The sequence below is a fragment of the Aspergillus ambiguus genome (genome assembly GCF_047715705.1).
Source record: "Aspergillus ambiguus strain CBS 117.58 unplaced genomic scaffold BDV59scaffold_1, whole genome shotgun sequence".
Lineage (NCBI taxonomy): Eukaryota > Fungi > Ascomycota > Eurotiomycetes > Eurotiales > Aspergillaceae > Aspergillus > Aspergillus ambiguus.
Window position 1 is genome coordinate 1,793,825 of NW_027395514.1, and position 13,264 is coordinate 1,807,088.

Sequence of the window (13,264 nt, forward strand, 5' to 3'; positions counted from 1 at the left end):
TCCACCTATAATATGTAGCGCCCTGGGCGCCTCATGATGAACAACAAAATCCCCGACCTAGTTCGAGACTCGGAACTCGAGACGCGTTTCCACCCAGACTGCAATACCGAGACCATCCATACCTACCATGAGCGCTCTCCCTATTCTCGAGGCTTGGTTTCGCGATCGGAACATTGGCAACGCATAAGAAAAGTTGGCGGCGGAGGCTTTGGCTCCGTATGGCTAGAAAGATGCACGAACGGTGGACGACGCGACAATGAACTTCGAGCAGTCAAGCAGTTGGAAATCACTCCGCAATTTACACAGTCGGAGTACAACCGTGAGCTGGAGGCAATTGCCAAGTTTTCGCAACGGAAGGTAGTTCTATTCCGGTCATCAATATGCGGGTTCGTAGGAACTAACAGACCTCAGTATGCACGATGCTTTGTTCGATCGTTCGGATGGTATCGAAGTCTAGAACATCTGTTTATCTCCATGGAATACCTCGAGCTAGGTGACCTCCATCGCTATCTGCAGAAGAACCCGCCTCTACCAGAAGCGGAGGCGAAGGAGATAACCTATCAGATTCTCGACGGGCTCAGTATGATGCATAGCAATGACTTCACACACAGAGATTTGAAATTGAACGTAAGTCCTCTTTGTGCCGGGGAAATACCTCCATACTGATATTCGATCCCCCATCCCTAGAACATCTTGTTGAAGTCATGCCCCCCAAACAGCTGGTGGATCAAGATTGCAGACTTTGGCATTAGTAAACGCGTTGAAGATGGTCTCGGCGTGCCCACTACGACAAAGGGTACTGCCGGATATATGGCACCTGAGCTTCTTGGATTTACAGAGCGTGGGCGCCCATACGCGACAGATATCTGGGCCATCGGTGAAATCGCGTTTCAAATGCTAACCAAGAAGCCGACCTTCAAGAACCCGGGGTTGCTGGCCAAGTATGTGGATCACCCGGACTTATTCCCCGTTGGTTTACTCCAGACCGCTCGTACTAGTCAATCCGGAATCGAGTTTATTCTTTCGACGATGCGTCCAGTGCCAGATCAACGGTTAGCAGCCGAAGACGCCTTGAATCATACATGGATGGACCAAACGCTCACTACTCCCGCTGCACCTACTACCGATGAAGGATCCCATGGTCCATCAATATCTCCAGATGAGTCAGAGGATGAAGAATTTGCGACTTGGGACACTGCTGCTACCATTGGCCGCTCAAAATCAGCAACGGCCATCAGAGAATCACGGAAGAGTGACGGAAATACAACGGACGGTCGTTCGGCTAGTTGTGTTACAGCCGTGGCTCTACATTCCTTTGAAGCCCTTGCAGATGGCGAAATTAGTTTCCCCAAAGGCGCTACAATAACAGATGTTGTAAGTGAACCGCCCACGCAGCCGAGGATATCTGATGGGAGAAGTGGATAAACCATGCCCAACCACCATGCTGATTAAAAATATCTGACAACACTTTCTAGACACACCATGGCCGTTGGTCTTTTGGTGTCTATAAAGGTCGATATGGTTCCTTCCCGACACGCTATGTCAGAGTTAGTGCCGATAGTGGCGGCGAACATGTCAATCACCGGACTGCCTCTCCTTACAGAGGATCCCCTCCTCGAAAGTCTCCTGATCGCACCGGTGGCTTCCAATTCTCAAACGCGGATGACATATTTCGTAACTTTGCTAAAGCCTCAGGTCACGAGCCCTCCGAGAATGATTTCTTTTCTATGTTTGGAGGTGCTGCCACAAGAAAATCGAGGGTATACCCCAGACCTTCTTCTCCGGACCCTCCAAACCCCCCAGTTGTGGAAAAGGAGCTGCCAATAACTCTGCAGGAATTCATGACAGGAACTACAAAGAAGATTGCGGTACGAAATAACAAGGTCCCCGGAAGGGGAGAAGTAATATTGGAAGCCAAAATAAAACCCGGATTGCGCCCTGGCTCCAAATTAAAATATCGTGGAATTAACGGAGGAGACATTCATCTCATTGTGACAGAGGTAAGTATCTTTGTCAACCCCATGGCTCTATTATTGAATTCTGTGTAGAAACCACACCCTTACTTCACACGGCAAGGCAATGACCTCATAACTACCGTCCGTATCAACCCGGATGAAGCTGCCAGAGGATGGGAAAGAATAGTCTCAACCCTGGATGGAAGGGCGCTTCGTTTGCATAGGCACCGAGTAACGATGGACGGCCATGAAGAAGTATTCCCGGATCTGGGGATGCCAGTATCGCGCAAGCCAGGCAGTCGAGGGAATCTGATTGTTCGGGTTGAAATACAAGGATCAATGGCCTAAGAATATGGGCATGGGTATCAAGATAATGCATTTGAAGAAAATTCGCATTGTCAAGTCTGCACAGGTGAAGCTCATACCAGGTTCAGACAAAGCTGATTGTGGTCCGGGCCTGGAAGCACTATCAGCGTGCTTTAGCGCGCCTCTATATATAATGTAGCTGTACTCAGTCACTATTCTTGGGTAAAGCGGTATAGCGATCTGATTTGAGGAGAGCGCGTTGTTGTTTGACATTGTGGTGCCTGATCTATAGCTGCCTGTTTTCTACCAGGCATTTGTATACTCGAACTAAGTTATGAAAAACTAGTGTCGACCGTGTCTCCATCTCCACATTACCTAGTACAATATAAAAGTCGCTGGTGTCCCCGTATGAAATGACATCCACCATATCATGAATCTGCCGGCGTAGAAGGCATCTTGTCAAAGCGGCTATATCATCTTAGACGGATCAAACGGGAATATGCCTTTATCAGCAAACGCATCCTTGATGACCTGAGGCTCCAATGCTTTCTCGCGAACTGGGAAGAAGGTCTCCATAAAGTCTGTTTTCTCGTCGTCGGCATCATCAGGTGGAATGAAGTGGTACGCTTTTCTCTTCCAATACTGCTTGTAACCTTCAAAAGGCTTCCCGTCGAAAGGTTGCATTAAATGTCCGATATGTGGTGGAAAGCAGACAGGAATAATCCGACGTTGCTCGCAGAATTCAAAGAAGTTGGGACTCAAATACTGAGGGAGGCCTCTGAAGAGTAGGAGGCGCGGCTGATTGTCTGGGGCCCGACCTTGGGTCTGGCGATGAAAAATCTGGATCCATTCCCATGCAGCTTTATCTGTTATCCGACCGGTCGGAGTACAATTGAATGTAGTTCGTTCAGGAATTCCCTCAACAAAAAGCCACTCTTCAAGATAATGGTCACCCTGAAAGACGATGTATGGATCAGCTGCCCACCCATCGGCGGCGATGCATTCGATCGTGGTTATCCATTCAATGTACGTTCTATCCGAGTGAAAGATATCTCCCTCGAAATCTGCGGCGGTAACGACTAATCGAGGTCTCATTCCCTCGCCGATTTGGAAGATGGTTTCGTCAAAATTGTAGATATTCGCTGGAGATACAGTCGCGATCAAGGACTCCAAGCGGTTGAACCAAAGCTGTAACGTCTCCTGGTCTGATGAATCAAGGCGCTTTTTTCTACCTAGTCGTACTCTGGACAGTTTCAGATCATCCGGTAGACGTTTGATGAAGCCATCAACCCAAGCCTTGCTAACAGTGGTATTGCTTCCGTCACGGTTAAGAATTTGGTTTGCACTTGTCGTGATCTGAGACGCTGTGAGAAAAGGGGATATCTCTTTCACCCGCCGAATCCATTGAATCAAGACGCTCTCTTGCTCATCATTGAGTCTCCTTGCAATAGCTACCTGAGCTAAGCGCGGAGGTTGGCTCTCTAGCTGGTGCCGCAGCTGGCTATCAGGGGCATCAAACTCTTTTTTCAATTCAACGATATTTGACTCATTCAATGGAGAGACATGCGCTGATCTCTTAGAGATGCGGCCATCGTTGGAATTGGGGTTTTTAGTCATGTTGTTATGGGAAAGATGGGGATCGTGGAAGTGGTAAACAAATACGCGCTGCGCGTCCGAACGGGTCGACTTAATACGTAATTAGCCGTGTAATTAACTAGCCGTGTCATGCGACTCTACCTAATACGGACAACGAACTATACTATCCGCCTACAACCGGTGGTGGTTCCGGCATAGCCATTAAGTCATCAACTATATCATAAATAACAACACACGAAAGGACCATTAGATGGCATAAACTACTACCCAACTCTACGTACTGTACTTAAAGCGCGGATTCCGGTCACCCAATTCCTCAATATCCTCAACAGTCATCCCAGCAACCTTCTCATCCTCCAATCCTTGCGCCCTGCGCTTATTCTTCCGTTGGTAGTACACCCACATAAGCCCATATACAATGCCGGCGAACCCTACTAGCCCCAGAGTGACCGCATTACCACGAACGTAGCGGGGCGCCTCGTGGGTCTTATACAGGAATGGCGCCATCACGCCGCTGACATTACCGAACGTAAGCTGCAGCCCCGTGGCAAAAGTGCGTTTCCCATAGCGAGGGAGCGTAGTCGGGAGCCAGGCCAGAGGCAAACCCACGGCTACATACAGACCCAGTGCCACGAGCAAGGCCCCGAAATAATGCACCCCGGAGGAGGACTTGGAGATCAACACGCCGTATCCTACCACCGAAATCGCCGCAAATACGCAGATGAAGAGCGCACGGCGCTGGGTTCGATCGCTCAGCCACGCCACCGCTAGGTAGATCAATGCGCCGAGCGCGTAGCACGGAATAGTCAGGGCTTGCACCTCGGGAGCGGACCAGCTGCCCATTCCCTTGATGATCGTAGGGAGGAAAGTGCTGTAGCCGTAGAGCATGGTGTCGACGCCGAACTGGGCGATGCAGAAGGCGTAGATGCGCCAGTCAGTGGCCCCGTCTTTGACGTCAGCCCAGTGGAATTTCTGCGCTGATGTGGTGTGGCCGGTGTGACGGCTGCGGAGGCGCACAGCTAGCGCTCGATCGTCCTCGTTAAGATAGTACGCCGTGTCGGGATCGTCGGCGAGGAAGAACCAGGTCGCGACGCCGATGAGCACTGTTGGCATTCCTTCGATGATCATAATCCATCGCCAGCCGCGGAGGCCGCTGATCCCGTCCATGAAACCGATTCCGTACGCGATGAGGCCTCCACATGCACCGGCGGCGGCGGCGCTGCTGAACAGATAGCCTGTCCGAAGGGCCAGTTCACGTTTGCTGTAAAACATGGTGAGATATGTCATGAGTCCAGGGAAGAGTCCTGCTTCCATGATGCCTAGGTGGTTATTAGCAGTTGGTCGAGGAAATAAGGAAGCCGTTGTGAACTCTACCTAGGAGCAGGCGAACGGCTATCAGCTGAGCATATGTTTGGGTGATACCCGTGAGGATTGCAATGATACCCCACAGCACAGTGATAGCAGCTATATAGCGCGAAGGTTTGAGCTTTTTGATCACCAGATTGGATGGGACTTCAAACAGCTAGTCGGCCGTGTTAGATAAGGAGAAATGACGGAATAAATAGATTGCACATACACAATAAGTCACGAAGAGGATAGACACTGCGATTTGATATTGGTCTCCTACAAGACCCAAGTCCTCTTCCATGCCATAGAGTCTGGCATTTCCGATGTTCACTGCCGTGCGCGTCAGCGGGTGGGATTTGCGAGGGCACAGATTACGGGCACGACCACCGACCTCTGTCCAGGAAGCTGAAGAGATAGAGGAGGACAACGAAGGGAAGGATATGCATATCGATCTTCCGGATGAGATCCTTTTCCCTCTTCTCGTCGATCGCCGAAGCGATGGAACTGGAGTCTTCCAGAGACATTGTGTTTTGAGCTGGAGTCTCGATATCCACTTTTGGCTCGGCCTGGGGGTCCATGATGTTTGTACTAAGTAAGGCGGAGCAGTTCAGCTCTTTGCTTTTTCTCAGCTCTTTCCGAGCGTATTGACCGAGGGGTTTCTTCCTCAGATAACAAGTTTAGGCGCGACTCATGACCTTGTTGGTATTCGCAGTGGCGCGGCTTACGGCGCAGATATAAATGAACCACCTCGTGTTATACCACCCAGCGATACCAGCGTCGAATTATCAATTTGAGAGGGGAAGACGAACGTTATTTGTGCGATAAAAGAAGCCAAGCGCCAAGCTTCCTGACTAGTTGGAAATCGGACCCTTATTTGGCTTTAAATTTTTTTTTTTTAGAGTTCCCGGTCCAGGGGAGACGAGTTTTCCCCTCGCCACCCACCCTTGCTGGTTTCATGGAGTATCCCCATCATGCAGAACGATTCACCGAGAGTCTAATGAGAAGGTGACGAACTATGGTGTCAAACTATCGTCAAGATGCAGGGGACTTGCATGCACCCTTGGGAATAGTCATGTTGCCTCCATGGGGCACAACCCCCACCATTGGCATCCGATAAGATAATCATGACAGCCAAAGGGTCTGGTCGTCCCTTTACCCACTTTTGTTCTCCATGATGACAGGTTGTGGGATGGATAGGATTGTCAGTGGTCGAAAGTCCGCATCAACGGACATGTTGCAAGGAAAATATTGCATCTGGCTGCGATACTACGTTTTTCTTCGAATGGCCTGCATGAGAGACATCATCACGTGCCTATGGTTTCGTCACTGTACGTAGTACTTCGCCAGAGATCCGGGTACTATTGGCGATTTGCATGAGTGACCATACCTATCCAATTATAAATTCTCGAAATCAATATTGAATCCAGTTCCAGCCTATACTTTGTGTCTGGCTATCATGATACAATGATCTTATTTTCTCCCGAGGCTCAATCGACCTCACGTGCCGAAGTGTGGGGATGGAACCATCGATGGACCGTCCGGACGTCCCAAGCATTGCTACCATTGTTCTCTTCCTTGTCGGTGAAGACAATCAAGAACCTTAATCGAGTTTATCCCAGCATGTCGGAGAATTACGGCGACTATCAGAACGAGATCTATGGGCAGGGTGCTCTGATGGGCATCCAGCCCACTGTCACCACCGACCCTCGGCTGCTGGAGCAACAGGCGAAGAAAGCATTGGGAGTTCGTTCATTCAACTATGTCGCTGGCGGAGCTGGCGAGAAGGCCACAATGGATAGTAACCGTCTGGCATTCCGCCAGTGGAAGCTGTAAGTTTAGCACCTCGTGCCTCGCACATGACAACTAACACGAGGTCCACTCATAGAATCCCGAGAATGATGCATCGGGTGGGTTCCTCAACGACGCCTTCCAGTACCGACCGGCAGGGCTAATGTGCAATAATACAGATTGAAAATCAGGATATCTCGGTCGACCTCTTCGGTCAGAAGTACCCGACGCCGCTCCTCATGGCTCCGGTCGGTGTACAGAGTCTCTTCCACGATGACAAAGAGACCGGCTTAGCGGAGGCATGTTCGGACGTCGGCATCCCGTACATCCTCAGCACGGCCAGTACCAGCACCATTGAGCAGGTCGCCGAGGCCAACGGCGACGGCAAACGCTGGTTCCAGCTGTACTGGCCTCAGTCCAATGACGTCACTCTGTCATTGTTGAAACGCGCAAAGGAGAATGGCTACTCGGTTCTGGTCGTCACTCTGGACACATGGTCCCTTGCGTGGCGGCCGGCCGATTTGGATAATGCATATGTTCCCTTCATTAAAGGAGTGGGGAATCAGATCGGCTTTTCCGACCCTGTTTTCCGTGCAAAGTTTGAAAAGGAAGCAGGGTGCAAGGTCGAGGAGGACATTGTTGGGGCATCTAGGGCTTGGGTTTCAGATGCGTTCCCTGGTCGATCTCACTCGTGGGACGAGATCGCCTTCCTCAGGAGAAACTGGGATGGACCGCTTGTGTTGAAGGGGATTCAGCATGCCGACGATGCCAAGCTCGCCCTGAAAGTGGGTTGCGATGGAATTGTTGTTTCTAATCATGGCGGTATGTCTCTTTACTGTGCTGTACTAACATTGAATTCCAATCATATTACTGACACCGCATAGGTCGCCAAGTGGATGGCGCTATCGGCTCACTGGAGGTTCTCCCTGAGATCGTGGAGGCAGTCGGTGACAAGATGACCGTGCTGTTTGATTCTGGAGTCCGCACTGGCGTCGATGTCATCAAGGCTCTGTGTCTCGGTGCGAAGGCCGTCCTAGTCGGTCGGCCGGTGATCTATGGTTTGGCGATTGACGGGAAGAACGGGGCAAAGGCCGTAATGAAGGGTCTTTTAGCTGACCTCTGGCAAAGCATGGGTCTGTCTGGGATCGAGGGAATTGCGCAATGTAAACGGGATAGGATCCGGAGGGTTCAATATGGGGGGGATATCAAGGCGATGATGTAAGATGCAATACTAGTGTACATATGGAATCCAGGTCTAGCAGAACACAACCCAGCGCTGAATATCTTGGTCTGGTCTTATAGGCCAGCCTGAATTTCTACATACTCATATATACTCCGTACTCTGTAGAGTTGTAGGTACTGATCTACTGTGTACAGTGTTTTATCGGTCAGGTGGAGCAAATTGTTGGGGGATCACATGTCAGCCGCTGCATCTCAACAACCCCGGAATGATCGTGGATGATCGACTGCGCTGAACCGCTTTGCCGCTAGGAACGCCACGCCTTGACGCAACTCTGTTGTTCCCTGATCCTAGCTGAGTCTCCTGCTCTGCCCGACTTCTGCCATCGTCGCGCATCTCGGACTTCTCGCCCATGGCGGCTGAACCCTCCACGGACGCAGTAAATGAACGCGATCGACGTCGACATCCGCTCCAGGACTCGGGATGTTCCGAATATTTGGCCTTGGGCCGACTGCAGACAGGAATCAGGCCGACAACGCGATCGTGACCCAAGATCACGGTTCGAGCCATGCACCCGCGCCGTCGGGAAGGACCTTGCTTCCCCGGCCGGTGGCTTCCATGGTCTCGATGCTAACCCAGTCGACGTCCCTCTCTGTGCGACTGTGGACCTCCCTCGGTGGGTTCGCAATTGATGGCATCCGAGTCACCACCCTGACTGGTCTCGAACTCAGTCGAGCGGTTCTGGAAGGGATCATGGTACGCGCCGGGCGAGATGTGGCCCTCCGCAGCAGCGGAGAACACGGCAAAGCAGAGGCCGAGTCTATGCTCGAACGAAGTGTAAGTTTACGCGTGCCCCGTGCGGTCTCGCTTGGTAGATTCTTTGCGTTAATGGAAGACCTAGCTCGCGGCTATACACACCGTTATCACATCTACCTCGCTCTTTGCAGCGGCCTCCTTCCACCTCTATTCGACGACGATCCATTCGGCAGGTCATATGTCGCAGGAACTCTTGTCCACGCTCGATGCCATTCTCGGATCGACAGAATCGTCACGAGCGATCGCGGCGATCATCACGCTTATCCGGAGAGAATTCAGGAACTCCCGCGTCAATGCGGATATCGATCGGATAGGCGTGGGGGATCTCCTCATTGGAACAGTTGGCTTTGCCATGCTGCAGCGATGGGGACGAAGAGCGACAGAGCGGCATATCCACGCCAACGGTGGGGATGAGGTTGTGTGGGACGTTGTCATCTTGGATAGTGGTGTGAGGGCCGATGTCGTCGGAATGCATCGTATGAGTTCTACGAGGGGCTCAGAAGAAACCGAAACCAGACGCTCCTCTTTTATATCGATGGGCAACGATGATGACACATTCGATGCTGTACAGCGACCAAAAAGCTCAGACAGTGCTGCAGGCCCACCTTCACTGGCGTTGCCGTCGGGTGACCAAAGCCCGATATCAGATGAAGACATGCGCTTATACATATTGAGTCAGATCCCTAAAGGATGTCGCGCTTCCATTAAGACGGACATAGTCACCACGCGGACCATCACGGTCGACATTTATGACGACGATACTGCAGAAATTGCTGCCCCGCCAGGGACGATGATGATTGAGGAACGATTCCATAATGACCCGTGCAACGACAGCAGTGCAATCGAACCCAGCCAACAACTTCCGAAGCACACAGTTGTCTTCCGAACTGCTCTGAACAAGTCGCAAAATGCATATGTGAGATCCCCTCAGCGGTCTGGCCGTCCGGAAATCCATGAAATCGGTGCGGAACAGGATGGCCCAAGTTCAACTCGCCTTCCTCACAATGTGATTTTTCCAAGCTCGCCACCTGACGTTCCTCCGAAGAGCACCGGTAGGGCCGATATGATGGGTGATCGACCCCGACGACTGGAAGGCGTTGAACGACAGAAAAGGACCGGTCATCATATCGATCATGGTACTCGTCGACACCTGTCACCAGAACTAAATAGAAATAGCGGTGGTCAAACAGAAGCAAAGAAAAGCAACAAGCCCAACAATCCTAAACAACACCGGGCCAGCTCTAGTCAGTCATCGATGAGTGAATCAGAGTCTACTCCCAAGAATTCGTTCGGGAAGAGTTCATTGACACGGTTCGCCCAGAAGGTGAAACCTACCGGCAATGAAAAAACTGACCATGGTAAACGACCCTCGCTGAAAGCTGCGTTTGATAAACCAACCACACTATCGGCCGTTTCTACCCAACGCAACAAAGGCGCGAAAACACCTGTTCCTGAACGAAAGCCGCCCTATCAAAAGCATGGCCCAGAAATTAGTCGTGAGAATGTGCCTCCTAAGTTAGGGCCTTCTCCGGTAGTACACAGTGGTTTTACCAGATTGCCGCTGCAGAACTCTCGACAGGGACCATCTCCGCCGACGGCTCGCCGTGCTCACCCACGGGATATTCGCACAGGAAAGACCCCCAGAACTGATTACTACTCTGTTCGAGAGAAGTCTGAAGAGTCATTTGTGTCGCAAACTGATGCTTATTCCTTACGGTCCATGGATAACCGCCCTGGCTCATCAACGGGCATGAGAGCACATGTGCGTAGTAGCAGTGCTATGTCGCTTACACGATCTGAACAAGATATGACGGTTTCGGTCAATGAAAGTCAGCAGAGTCCGTCGACTTTCCACCGGAAATCAAAATCATACACGCCCAGTATGTACTCCATGGCGACAGCGGACTCGGAAACGTCACTCATCCTGGCCCACCGTTCTCCGAAGACTGCATATGATGACATGTCTACAATAAAATCGCTTAACAGGGATGGGTTGATCCCGGGAATGTTTCCACAAAAGCATTTTGTGCATAACATCAGACGCTTTTGCCGATTCTCCTCCGCATCGTACGGGTCGAATGCTCTTAAAGTAATGGGCGTACCGCAGTCGGCAAAAGCTCTTCCTTCCCAGGAATCTGACAGCCGAGAGCATAGTTTCTTCTCTGATCATACGGGACTGCCAGCATCCACAATACTCCTTTCATCTTTCGTCGACCCGGCTGGGGGAACCAACGCGGCTGGGGAGACGGGAACTGGCTTCCCTTTGGTTCATTATCTGTTCCTGGACCATGATTCAAAGGCGGTTGTGCTCACGTTGCGCGGAACATGGGGGTTTGAAGACGTTCTGACAGATATGACATGTGATTATGATGATCTCGAATGGCAGGGGAGAAACTGGAAGGTCCACAAAGGCATGCACGCATCCGCGAAGCGGCTCCTGATGGGAGGGGGCGGAAGAGTGATGATTACACTGAGAGCCGCCTTGGAAGAATTTCCTGACTACGGGGTGATATTATGTGGTCATTCATTGGGAGGTGGGGTCGCTGCAATCCTCGCCACGATGCTCTCAGAGCCCAGTAGCGAGCGCCATGGAATGTCATTCACAACCTCTTCACACCAAGCCACTGCACGGCGTATGATTCTCAGCGGAGATGGCGGCCACGAGGCCCAGCCGAGCAACATTCATTTCCTCCCTCCCGGGCGTCCTATCCACGTCTATGCGTACGGCCCGCCGGCAGCTATGTCTCCTTTCTTGCGTCGTGCAACACGAGGATTGGTCACCACTGTCGTTAATGGCCAAGACGTCGTGCCGAGTCTCTCGTTGGGAATATTACACGACATGCATACGGTTTCTCTCGCTTTCAAAAGCGACATTTCAAGCGCCCAATCGAATGTGAGGCGCCGAGTCTGGGAAAGCTTAAGGCAAAGCATTCTTCATAAATTCTACGTCAACGAGCCCCCGATACTTTTCCATGCTGGGAATGGAATTGGCGAAGACGCCTGGGCTTGGGAGACCCTGAAAATGCTGCGGGAAGAGATGCTCGCACCGAAGCTGATGCCCCCTGGGGAAGTATTTGTCGTCGAGACGATGCGCGTTCTGCAAAGAAACGCATTCACGTCTGATACTGGTGACGACGGCTATCCCCGGCTAGGCCGCCCTGCCACGAGAGTGCAACTCAAGTTCGTTCGTGACGTCGAGTCTGTGTTCGGCGAGCTGAGGTTTGGCTCTGGAATGTTTAGTGATCATAATCCAGCAAGTTACGAAGCCAGTATTTCTGCTCTCGCACGGGGCATTTTGGATGATTAACGCTTGATGACTTCATTTAGATTCGTTCGGTTCAGATATTTATAGCGCGTGTTTGTTTTTTTGGTTATGTTTAGATTTCTGCCTTTTTTCTGGCTATATACAATGACGATAAGACAGATATTGGTTGATTTATAGAGGATATGTTGTGATGCTTTATGTACAGACCTGGATGATAGAACATTCTGATATATGGTGTCCTTGAAATATCCTTAGATGTCCTCCTTGCACCTGACACGTGCAGATCTCTGTCCATTCCAAGCCCTTAGGCCTAACCCGTTAATGCACGTTCCGTTCCGGAGTATGCACGAAGGGAGTGTTGCGATTCATGGGGGCGCTGAAGACGAAAGACCTTGTAGGAGCAGCCTGCCGTTCACATGACGGATCCCTTTGCTCATCATAATCACCGAGTGTACATCACGCCTACCTGGGTATGGTGTATCCCACCTAAAGTCACTCGTGACAGTTCGACAGCATAACGGACGTTTGATGTCATGCATGCCCATAGGAGCTAACCATGGAGACCCCACTATGTTGCAAGTTAACCAGTCGCAACGAGAGCTTGAGTGCCAACCACGTACATGTTGCCGTTATACGTCCACCAAGCCCCTTCATCGGTTCTGAGGAGGTTCTTGTTGAGGCCTATTTATTCCCTTTCGCTTCCTGTCCTCGATCTTCGCATCCAGGTCCTGGAGCTGTCGTTCAACCAGCTGTTTCTTGGAAGCGAGGTCCTGCCTCGTTCCCTGGAGAAGCGCAATGCGCTCATCGATCGTTGCTTCACGGGTTTTCTGGACAGTCTAAAAAGGCGCAATTAGCTTGTGACATGGGCGAATTGAGCGTCAAGGCATCGCACCTGGGTGACCTCTTGTCCGGTCTTGATCCCAGCACCGTACAGAGATCCGGCGATAGTAATTGCCGTCACGGCACCTGTCAGCACCAGACGCCTTGTTTTCGGATTCGTAGCCATCGCGT

The 13,264-nt window shown here is 51.2% G+C and overlaps 5 protein-coding genes across 5 annotated transcripts; 3 read left to right on the top strand and 2 right to left on the bottom strand.

The window, feature by feature from the left end:
* Positions 1–36: 36 nt before the first annotated feature.
* Positions 37–1,425, top strand: BDV59DRAFT_197640 (kinase-like domain-containing protein; the record flags this gene model as incomplete). The annotated part of the gene is made up of 3 exons (XM_073692980.1): positions 37–357; positions 412–627; positions 688–1,425. The coding sequence occupies 3 exons, from the start codon at positions 37–39 to the stop codon at positions 1,423–1,425; spliced, it is 1,275 nt and encodes a 424-aa protein (XP_073553531.1).
* A 2,672-nt stretch (positions 1,426–4,097) lies between these two features.
* Positions 4,098–5,836, bottom strand: BDV59DRAFT_167484 (putative MFS transporter). The gene is made up of 4 exons (XM_073687913.1): positions 5,596–5,836; positions 5,434–5,534; positions 5,232–5,379; positions 4,098–5,176 (listed from the first exon to the last, which is right to left on the bottom strand). The coding sequence occupies exons 1-4, from the start codon at positions 5,780–5,782 to the stop codon at positions 4,131–4,133; spliced, it is 1,482 nt and encodes a 493-aa protein (XP_073553532.1). The 5' UTR covers positions 5,783–5,836; the 3' UTR covers positions 4,098–4,130.
* A 988-nt stretch (positions 5,837–6,824) lies between these two features.
* BDV59DRAFT_190384 (lactate 2-monooxygenase) lies at positions 6,825–8,214 on the top strand (the record flags this gene model as incomplete). Its single annotated transcript, XM_073691746.1, has 4 exons — positions 6,825–7,033; positions 7,090–7,111; positions 7,172–7,814; positions 7,877–8,214. The coding sequence occupies 4 exons, from the start codon at positions 6,825–6,827 to the stop codon at positions 8,212–8,214; spliced, it is 1,212 nt and encodes a 403-aa protein (XP_073553533.1).
* Positions 8,215–8,561: 347 nt separating this feature from the next.
* On the top strand, positions 8,562–12,330 carry BDV59DRAFT_9765 (lipase family protein). Its single transcript, XM_073697440.1, has 2 exons — positions 8,562–9,009; positions 9,074–12,330. Exons 1-2 carry the CDS (start codon positions 8,656–8,658, stop codon positions 12,293–12,295), a joined length of 3,576 nt encoding a protein of 1,191 aa, XP_073553534.1. The 5' UTR covers positions 8,562–8,655; the 3' UTR covers positions 12,296–12,330.
* Positions 12,331–12,903: 573 nt separating this feature from the next.
* On the bottom strand, positions 12,904–13,259 carry BDV59DRAFT_197644 (uncharacterized protein; the record flags this gene model as incomplete). Its single annotated transcript, XM_073692981.1, has 2 exons — positions 12,904–13,089; positions 13,146–13,259. The coding sequence occupies 2 exons, from the start codon at positions 13,257–13,259 to the stop codon at positions 12,904–12,906; spliced, it is 300 nt and encodes a 99-aa protein (XP_073553535.1).
* Positions 13,260–13,264: the final 5 nt, after the last annotated feature.

Bases quoted from the DNA above. Each gene is read 5' to 3' on its own strand.
- BDV59DRAFT_167484 (XM_073687913.1), bottom strand. From the start codon at position 5,782: ATGGACCCCCAGGCCGAGCCAAAAGTGGATATCGAGACTCCAGCTCAA. The intron at 5,535-5,595 runs GTCGGTGGTCGT...CGCGCACGGCAG, and splicing joins CTTCAGCTTCCTGGACAGAG to TGAACATCGGAAATGCCAGA. The intron at 5,177-5,231 runs GTAGAGTTCACA...ATAACCACCTAG, and splicing joins AGCCGTTCGCCTGCTCCTAG to GCATCATGGAAGCAGGACTC.
- BDV59DRAFT_9765 (XM_073697440.1), top strand. From the start codon at position 8,656: ATGTTCCGAATATTTGGCCTTGGGCCGACTGCAGACAGGAATCAGGCC. The intron at 9,010-9,073 runs GTAAGTTTACGC...TGGAAGACCTAG, and splicing joins AGTCTATGCTCGAACGAAGT to CTCGCGGCTATACACACCGT.